At 38.1% G+C, this 10,649-nt stretch overlaps 1 protein-coding gene across 3 annotated transcripts in view; it reads right to left on the bottom strand.

The window, feature by feature from the left end:
• The window catches only part of AIG1 (androgen induced 1), a 334,033-nt gene that overhangs the window by 197,625 nt on the left and 125,759 nt on the right, over positions 1-10,649 (bottom strand). For all 3 annotated transcript variants that reach the window (XM_072643494.1, XM_072643495.1, XM_072643496.1), the window contains one exon: positions 52-153. In XM_072643494.1, the coding sequence (XP_072499595.1) occupies positions 52-153 (102 nt within the window). The remainder of the gene's footprint in view (positions 1-51; positions 154-10,649) is intronic.

The following is a 10,649-nucleotide window of genomic DNA, read 5'->3' as shown; positions in this document are numbered from 1 at the left end:
TAGTAACACATTAAATATATATATATATAAAATCTGTTTTGCTCTACTCACCATTCCATGGTTCAGCCAAGCAGGAATAAAATTATCAAGTAACTTCGGGTAAACCATCTCTCTATCATAGACGTAGATGCTCCAAAACACAGTCACAACAAACTAGGAAACAGACAAAAAAATACATAAGCATAAGCTACAGTTCAATCAGTTTCAACAAATAAATGTTAAGAGACGTGTGCCCAGGACTGTGTTAGGCACTAGGGGAAACAAAGATAGGATGCCTGTCTTCCTGATGCTTTCTTTCTAATGACAGATGCTAAATACAGAGATAATTATAATGCAAAATAATATACAATGATACAATATAAAGCCACACAACATTTTAGAAAGGTGCAGAACAAAATAATATGAGATACAAGGCAAAAAATCATTGTAAACTTGGAGGCATCAGGGATGGTTTCAGAAAGGAGGTGATGCTCATAGCAGGCTTAAAGGATATAAAACTGGCAAATGACGGAATTTGTTTTGTTTCACTCTATGTATATACATATATTTGTAACGAGTTTTGTTTTTCTTCTTTTCTCAATGGACAGGAGAGCAGGAGGTGAGAGGGAACTAATTTGGAATTGAAAATAAAAGTGAATTTTAAAAAGAAAGAATCTATAGACAAAGAGAAACAGGAGTACATTGAACAAAGACTGGTTTAATTTGGCTGGAGCTTAGTGTATATGTGGAGAGTTAAATGAGATAATATTGAAAAGGAAGGGAAACATTAGAGGGTGAAAAGATTTCAACATCAGGCATGAAGCTTAAAGATTAATTGACAGGCAATAGGGAGCCTACCTTCAAAAGTTGAAGACTTTTGAAGGTAGGGATGTCATGACCGTACCTATAATTTAGGAAGATTATCTTGTTGGAGAAGACAGACACAGGAAATAGGGAGATTTGTTAGGAGGTTATTGTAACAGTCTACATAGGTAGCAATTAGGGCTTATATGAAGAATGTTTACACATCAGTTTACCTGAAAGAGATCTGATGACTGAGACTCAATATGGGTCAACACTGTAAACTGGCAGCCAAGAGAGCTATTGTAATCTGAGGATGCATTAAGAAAAGGATACTGTCTAGAAGTGAAGAGGTCATAGTTCAAATCTGTTTTGCTTTGTTCAAACCACATCTGGAGTTCAATTCTGGGCACCACATTTTAAGAAGGGCACTGATAAATCAGAGAGTGAAGGATTGTCCAGAAGAGAGCAGTGAGGATGGTGAAAGGTCTCAAGTTAAGGCTATATAAGGATCAATAAATAGGATAAAATGGCCCAAATCAAATGAAATAAATGTAATATGGAGAAGATGTTTGCCCTGTACAAGAGAAGACTCAGAGGGAACATAGTAACTGTCTTCAAGTATTTCAAGGGCTGGCTCATGGAAGAGGGTTTACATTATTCTTCTTGGTTCTAAAGAGCTAAAGTAGGAACAATGAAAGGAAACTACAAAATAATTAATATGAGCTTGGAACTTCTTAATGATTTGAACTAAAGTAACATAAATTACCAGGAAGTAGTTTCCTTCTCACTGATGGTCTGAAACGAAAGCTATTTGTTGTAGAAGAGATTGTCCTTTGAGTATATGTTGAATTGGATAGTCTTTGAGATCCCTTTTAATTCTTAGATTCTGTGAAAAGTAATTCAGTCCAGTTAGATCAGGGATTGGCAAACTGTGGCACAAATGTAAGTAAGTCCCAGCTTCTGCCTGTTGTTGAATAGTATAAAAGTTAAATGTGGTTTTTATATTTTAAAATACAATGAAACTATTTAAAAATATAAAAACCATGCTTAGTTCTCCAATCATAAAGAAACAGAGAGAAACAGGGAGCAGGTAGGTTCGGCCTGCTGGCTATAGTTTGCTGATCCCTCAGTTAGATGATCTCTAAGGCCCCTTTCAGTTTCATTTCTATGATCCTATGATTTGATAGTTGGTGAACTTTGAGAAGAATTTTAGTAGTGTGGGCAGTGCAAGGGATGGAGGCGAGAGTGGCTGCTGAGGATGTGGAGGCATACTGTTTAGAGACATTCACAGACCAGAGCAAAAAATAAGAATATGCCCTAACGGCCTAGGCTTCCATGACAAGGGAAGGGCAAGACATACAAGTAAGCCAGTCAGTGAAAGAAAAAGTTGCCTTCATTCCATTAGATGTTAGCTAGGTGCCTCAAAGGCAGGAGGCAACTGCTGGTCTTGCCCTCTTCTCTCATCTGTGCTCACTGCAGATTTGCTGTGGTGAGAAAATCTAGTGACTGTCTAAGGGAAAAGGTGACAGCTGTTGGCGAGTGGTTATCAACTCAATTCCAATGCCAACTCTTCTGAATTTCTTCCTCTCTGAAGAAGTTTAAAAGTTCTAAGGTCAATTTGTTCTGATGCCACTTCCCACTCTGAAAAATTAATGAATAGACAAGAAACTAAACCAAAAGTCATCTTTCCTGGATCCTTTCATATGGTTTGGATTAATTTTCTCATTTCCAAGTTATTCCATTTCACCACTAAAAGCAATTAAATCGCAGCTTATAAAATTCAGAAAGTCTCATCAATATAAAACAGTTTCTATGAGTAGGGATTCTATTCACTTAAAGGAGTATAGGGCATGAAGGGCCATGGATAGATTCCTAATATTTTTCTGACTTTTATTCATAAGGAGTTAATCTTGGCTCCAGAAGCTTATTTTGGCCCTAAAACTACATGAGAACCCAAGGACAAGAGTGTTCAAGTTGCTACTTTAACTTTTCTCCGAACTATGAATAAGATAAGGTTCAGATAAATATGAAAAATTATTGAGTTCTTTCCTCATCTTTCCATCCAGCATTTATTATCAAGAAATTATTTATTCAAATAGACAGGTATGTCCTACAAATATTAAATGAACAAGTACCAGGACACTGCAGAACCTACTGAAAGAGATCTGTAATCACTCCAAGCAGTTTGGCCTGTCCATCCACACAATACTGGACAACTTCTGCCCAGATTTCAAAATGACTCTGAATGAAGAGACTCGAGATATGTATCTACCCCTCTGGTTCATCATCTCTGGGAGGTAAGATGACAACACAGGAGTTGCTGTTGGTCACTGCATCAGAGTTTTTAAGCCTTCCAAAGGTATTTTTATTTATAAGATTGTAGTCACTGTATAAATTACTCTCCTAGTTCTACTCACTTCTTCTCAGGATTCTTTGAACTCATAATTTTCATCATTTATTTTAGCATAATAATATTCTATTACATTCATATACCATTATATATCATATATTCATATACCATTCATTTGTTTCAGTAATTCCCCCAATTGATGGAAAACCCCTCTTGTATTTCCAGTTATTTGCTGCTTTAAAAGTGCTTCTGTGAATATTTTTAAATAGTATTTTATTGTTTTCCAATTACAGGTCAAGAAAATTTTTTAGCATTCTTTTAAAAAAATGTTAAATTCCTAATTTTCTTCTTCCCTCCCTTACTTTCCCCTCCCTAAGATGGTAAGCAATTTGATATAAGCTATGTATGTACAATCATGTAAAACATATTAGTCATGTTGTGAAAGAAGAAACAGGCCAAAGTGGGAGGGAAACATGAAGAAAATAGTATGCTTCAATTTGCATTTAGATTCTGTCAGTTCTTTCTCTGAATGTGAATAGCATTTTCCATCATGACTCTTTTGGAATTGTCTTGGATCCCTGTATTGCTAAGAAGAGTTAAGATCAAATGTTACACTTACTGTAATACCTAATAATAATGATGATAGCTAACATTTATATAGCACCTACTATTTACCAGGGTCTGAGTGTTTTACTATCATAAATTCATTTAATCCTCACAATATCCCTGAGAGGTGGGTGCTATTATTAGATGAGGAAACTGAGGCAAACAGAGATGCAGCAACTTGCCCAAAGTTACAGTTATAAGTATCTGAGGCTGGATTTGAACTCAGGTCTTCCTAACTCTAAGCCCAAAGTTCTTGACACTGTACCCCAACTGATACAATAAGAAAATTCATTTGAAGGCACAAAAGATATAGCAAATCACTGGGAATGATAAAAGAGTAGAATTGAAAAGGGAATAGTATTTCCAGACCTAAAACTATATTCTGAAGCTGGCATAATTAAAATCTTAGAACTGGTTAAAAAAAAAAAAAAAAGTAGCAAAGTATTGCCCCACCTAGCTGCCTACTACCCAAATGCCTTCCATAATGACTAGCTCAATTCACAGGTCCACCAGTACTTTTTTTGTTTGTTTGCTCGCATCTTTTCACAAATGTAAACCAGATAAGCCAATAATCCACCACTTTTCTCTTCTCACCCACCATGAGATCAAGAAATACTTTGTTTCATGACCCTTTTTTACAAAGCATGGTCGAAGAATTCTGGCACAGCGTTGAGTCACGTCCAAATGGTTCTCTCCTAATGCTGTTGGTTATGACTTACATAAGTTTAGGCAATTCATTTAATTTCTTTTCCTTAACAAAGGAGAATTTCATGAACATTTATTGATTATCAATGTAGAAGGTATGCTTATTATAATCCATTTATAATCAAACCTCAATTACTTAACACTATATATTAACCACTTTGTAGCTTACCTGGGTCAAGTTTTTTAATAACTAATTAGCATATACGACTAATTCAACATGCTTTTATTGTCACTTTTTATTGCCAACATGATTTTAAGTCAATTTTATTCCCACTGCTAATTGGCATTTGCTCAAGACATGTAAACACATTAATATTATTTTAAGAAATTAATCAAGAGTCACTTGCTAAGAAAAATGCATTCTAAACATGAATGGAAATTATCTTTGGATTATCCATGCGATTATTGTCTTTAAATATTGTAGATGATTGAGAATTAATGGTAACTGCATTTATAAAGAACATATTTGTCAAAATTTAATCCCTATAACATTAATCCTTCAACCCACACAGGCACAAAAATTATCTTCACACCAACCTCAATTCTATTGATAAAGAAGTTATTATTTCTGTTCCTTTTTCACTCTTTAGCTATGTCAAGTTTCAGATATGAACCATGAATGTAATTACAACATAATATCATTAATATTAATCCTAATAATTGAAGAATATAATCAGTTAGAGATTAGGCTAAACATTATCTTTGTACTATATGAAGGTGGAGGGTGGGTAGGAGGTTCAATGCTGTATTTTCACAAATATAAGCATACAGTCAGTTCATTTCAATTCTGCAGTATGTACTTCAATCCAATTGAAAGTCCTACAAGACACAAAGCTCTGTTTTGAATGTTGGAAATACAAGATGCCAAAGAATTCAGACCTGGCTCTCAATGTGCTTATAATCTGCTAGGGGGAGGAGGTGATATGAAACATACACAGATAAGTATTATTCATTACGTAACATTATTCATTATGTGACACTACAGAAAATGATTTCTGAATGCCTTGGGTTTTAGTGCTTCTTTATTCTCGTGGTCTCATTTGTTTTTTTACTTTGTAAACTCAGGCCATCACTGGGGAATGGACCTGTTATTTCACTGGTGGAAGGCACTTCTGGGAGAAGCACCTCACTTTATCAGTGCAGGTCAGCTCAGAGTAGTTAGAGAACCTTTGTTAGAGAATCGCCTAGCCCTAGAGCACTGGGAGCTGGGGGGAGAAAGAAACAAGAATCTAGGCCTCTGCTGAACACTTTACAAAGATTTCATTTGATCCTTATGATCAACCCCAGGAGGTTGGTGCTGATAGGTGGGGTCAAAAGCCATATAGCAAAGGGTAATTAAGGGGAAGGGAAGGGAAAGTAACAAGTATTTCCATATTACCCACTGTTTGCCAAGCACTATGCTAAGTGCTTTACAAATATTATCTCATTTGATCCTCACAATACATGGGAAGTAAATATTATTATTATTAACCCCATTTTATAGTTAAGGAAATTGAGGCAAATGGAGGTTAGGTGACTTGCCCAGGGTCATACAAATAGTAAGTGTCTAAGGCTAGATTCAAACTCAAGTCTTCCTGACTCCAGACTCAGCACTCTGTGCAATGAATCACCTAGCTTGTATACTCACCAAAATGTTTGCCACCGTCAAGGAGGCTGTCCAGGTAAGATCTTTTTCCCCAAAGTCATACAATTAGTCAGTGTCTGAGGCTGGATTTGAACTCAAGTGTTCCTGACTCGAGGCCCAGTGCTCTATCTACTGTACACTTTTCTAGGATTTAATAGTGAAGGGATGAAATATAGGATGGAAATGGCAGGGTCAAAAGGAAGGAATTTCTATTCTTAAGACTACAGGAGATCCTCTACAACAAAGGGATCAAAGAAAAATGAAAAGGACCTATTTCTGTACAAAAATTTTTATAACAGATCTTTTTTTGTGGTGGCAAGGAACTGAAAATTGCAAGGATAGCCATCAATTAGGGAATGGTTGAATAAGTTGTGGTGTATGAATGTGACAGAATACTAATATGATATAAGAAATGTTGAGCAGGATGCTTCCAGAAAAACCTGGTAAGATTTATATAAACCGATGCAAAGTGAGGTGAGCAGAACTAGAAGACCATTGTACACAGTAACAGCAACATTGTATGATCAACTGTGACTAATTTAGCTAGTCTTAGCAATATAATGATACAAAACAATTCCAAAGGACTTATGATGAAAAATGCTACCTACCTCCAGAGAAAGAACTGATGGCATATGAATACAGATTGAAGCATATGTTTTTACTTTCTTTATTACTGTTCTTTTGGTCTGTTTTCTTTTGCAACATGGCTAATATGGAAATATTTTATATGACTATACATGTATAATCTATATCAAATTACTTGCCTTCTTAAGGAAGGAGAAAATTTTGAAGTTTAAAATTTTAAAAATTGATGTTAAAAATTTTTGATTACATGTAATTTAGAAAAACATAAAATAAAAATTAAACAAGCTAGAGGAGATCTGAACATGTTTACAGCTATAGAGAAGAAGGCAGTAGATAGTAAGATGCTGAAAATGAAAAAAGAGAGAGAGAATGATCAATGGGACAAGCTCATTAAAATAAAGTAAAATAAAATATCCCCTAGTAGGAGATGGCATAGATCAAGGCCACATGTGGAAAAGTTAGCCTTAGCAAGGAGAAAGGAGTACCTTATTCTCTGAGACTGGGGAAAAACAAGCAAAGAGTGACAGAAAATAGTCAGAGATTTTCATATGTAGAGGAAGGAAAACGAGGGAGTTCACAACAGATGGCCTCAGTGTTTTCAATAAGGTAGGAGGTGAGGTCATCTCCTGAGAGAATGGAGTTGAATGTTTAAGGACAGAGGATTATGTTTGGACAAGCCAACACAAGGGGAAATAGGCTGAAGGGGAAATACTTAGCAAAAATTGTTTTTAAAAATTTCAAACATTTATCACGAAAATTTTATATCATATATGTTATTCTTATGTTTTAGTTAAAGCAAGTGCCACAAGAAACATAGTGGAAAGATCACAGAATTTACAGTCCAAAAACATGTTTTCAAATTCCAGTCCTGCTAACTTACTAGCCGTGTGACAACATCTCTAGGGCCTCAGCTTTTATTTTTGTTTTTGTAATCTACAAAATGAAGGAACTAGACTTCTAAGCCCCCTTCTAGCTCCAAATCCTATGATTCTCTATTTGGGAATGCTTGTTTTACTGTAGGTAGGAGGACACAATAAAACGATATTTCTTGGGGCTGGGAAAAAGACAATAATTTGGACATTTCCACAAGTCAGACAGCATTTCCCACTCCCTCACTCCCCCTTATTCTTAATTAGGAGGTTTAACCTTAAATTTCATGCTACTAATGGCAGCTTCTCAACAGAAAAGCTGTCTTCTTTTGTAGGGATTTTTAGAAGTTTATTCATCTCATAAAATCCTTACTTTAGAATCCACTTCCTATAGGAAAATGACTTCTTCTGAGGTCTCATCAGGAAATCTGTGCAACAAACATATTTGTTGTGTTCATGAACATAATAAGCATTTGGTTTGGTTTTCTTCTTTCCCCTAGTGACTGTCTTGGGAAGTGGACTTAAGGACAGGGACTGCATTTGTGACTGTAATAGTATAGGAAGCTCCTGGGAGAGGCAACTCACTTTACTAGCACAGGTGGGGATCCTTCTCTGCTGGTTAAGTCTTAAACAGTTGCCTACAGCACTGAGAAGTGGCTTGCCAGTATATGTACATGGAACATGTATTCATTCATTCACTTAACAGATATTAATTACCTATAATGTATAAGAGATCATACTTGGCCCAACAGTGGATGTAACATATTAAGACATATAATAAGTACAATAAGGTTAAAGCAAAATAATCTATAGGTACAGAAAAATGACATCTGGTTAGAAAGAAAAGACAACTTCATAAGCAAGGTGGGAGCGTTTGAATTGGACTCTGAAGAACGGATAGGGTTTGAAACAGCAAAGATGGGCGAATAAGCCATTCCAAAGAAAGAACAAGTACAGTCAGGGAATCACTGGGCATGCCAACAGGAGAAAACACTCCTGCTAAGTGAAACAAGGGCAACCCAATGATATGATGAAAGAATTTTAAAATGGGAGAATCAACAGTGTCCAGTTATGCAGAGAAGTAAAGGATGCTGAAGAACTTAAACAGGTCATTGTATATGGTGATTAAGAATTCACTGGGGGGCCGAGCCAAGATGGCAGAGTAGAAAGACGCATATACACATAGCTCCAAACCCACAACCCATAGAACATGGGTAAGAAGGAACTCACGGCGAATTCTGGAGTAGTAGAGGCCGCGGCACGGTGGAGCGGGGGAGATTTCTGTTCCAGAGGGACCTGCAAACCTCTCGCAAGGGGTCTGTCGCGCTGCGGACGTGGAGCCCAGCCCAGCCCTGCCGTGGCCACGGCGCGGAGGGGAGCGGATCTGAGCAGGCTTCGGGGACGGGATCTCCAGCAGCCTGGCGGGTCCCTCCACCCACAGGTGACAGGGGTCGGTGAGAGGGTCTTCTTGGCGGGTCGAGGGGAGAGTGGGGTACCCCCGTGGCTCGGGCCCCCTCGGGAAGCAGCAGCAGAGGCAGGAGCAGACCAGGGCTCCCCAGGCAGGCAGGAGCCTGGATCCATTGTTGAAGGTCTCTGCATAAACCCCCTGAGGGAACTGAGCCTGAGAGGCGGCCCTGCCCTGACCTGAGCACCTGAACTTAATCTCACACTGAATAGCAGCCCTGCCCCTGCCGAAGCCCCGAGGCTGGGGAGCAGCATTTGAATCTCAGACCCCAAGCTCTGGCTGGGAGGATCAGGAGGTGAGGTGGGTGTGAGGAGAATATTCAGAGGTCAAGTCACTGGCTGGGAAAATGCCCAGAAAAGGGAAAAGAAATAAGACTATAGAAGGTTACTTTCTTGGTGAACAGGCATCTCCTCCCTTCCCTTCTGATGAGGAAGAACAATGCTTACCATCAGACAAAGACATAGAAGTCAAGGCCTCTGTATCCCAAACATCCAGACTAAATATTCTGTGGGCTCAGGCCATGGAAGAGCTCAAAAAGGATTTTGAAAATCAACTTGGAAGAGAACCATGAAAAGGTGAACAGCAAAGAGAAGTCATAAGGGACTTACTAAAGTTGAACTGTTTACATTCCTACATGGAAAGACAATATTTGTAACTCTTGAAACTTTTCAGTATCTGGGTACTGGGTGGGATGAACACGCACACATACACACATACACACACACACACACACACACACACACACACAGAGACAGAGTGCACAGAGTGAATTGAAGAGGATGGGATCATATCTTAAAAAAATGAAATCAAGCAGTGAGAGAGAAATATATTGGGAGGAGAAAGGGAGAAATGGAATGGGGCAAATTATCTCTCATAAAAGAGGCAAGCAAAAGACTTATTAGTGGAGGGATAAAGAGGGGAGGTGAGAGAAAAACATGAAGTTTACTCTCATCACATCCCACTAAAGGAAGGAATAAAATGCACACTCATTTTGGTATGAAAACCTATCTTACAATACAGGAAACTGGGGGATAAGGGGATAAGCAGGGTGGGGGGGATGATGGAAGGGAGGGCATGGGGAGGAGGGAGCAATTTGAGGTCGACACTCATGGGGAGGGACAGGATCAAAAGAGAATAGAAGTAATGGGGGACAGGATAGGATGGAGGGAAATATAGTCAGTCTTATACAACACAACTATTATGGAAGTCATTTGCAAAACTACACAGATTTGGCCTATATTGAATTGCTTGCCTTCCAAAGGGAAGGGGTGGGGAGGGAGGGAGGTAAAGAAGTTGGAACTCAAAGTGTTAGGAACAACTGTCGAGTAATGTTCTTGCCACTAGGAAATAAGAAATACAGGTAAAGGGGTACAGAAAGGTATCTGGCCCTACAGGACAAAAGAGAAGATGGAAACAAGGGCAGAGAGGGATGATAGAAGAGAGAGCAGATTGGTGATAGGGGCAATTAGAATGCTCGGTGTTTGCGGGGGGAGGGGACAAAAGGGAAGAAAATTTGAAACTCAAAATTTTATTAAAATGAATGTCAAATAAATAAATTTAAAAAAAAAGAATTCACTGGAAATATTCAAGCTATCACTGTAAGTTGAATAGCAAGATCACAGCCATATTACTAGGGGTTAAGGTGTAGGTGGATGATGAAAC

Source organism: Notamacropus eugenii, chromosome 2 (genome assembly GCF_028372415.1).
Source record: "Notamacropus eugenii isolate mMacEug1 chromosome 2, mMacEug1.pri_v2, whole genome shotgun sequence".
NCBI lineage: Eukaryota > Metazoa > Chordata > Mammalia > Diprotodontia > Macropodidae > Notamacropus > Notamacropus eugenii.
This window is presented reverse-complemented; position numbering and strand designations above follow the sequence as displayed.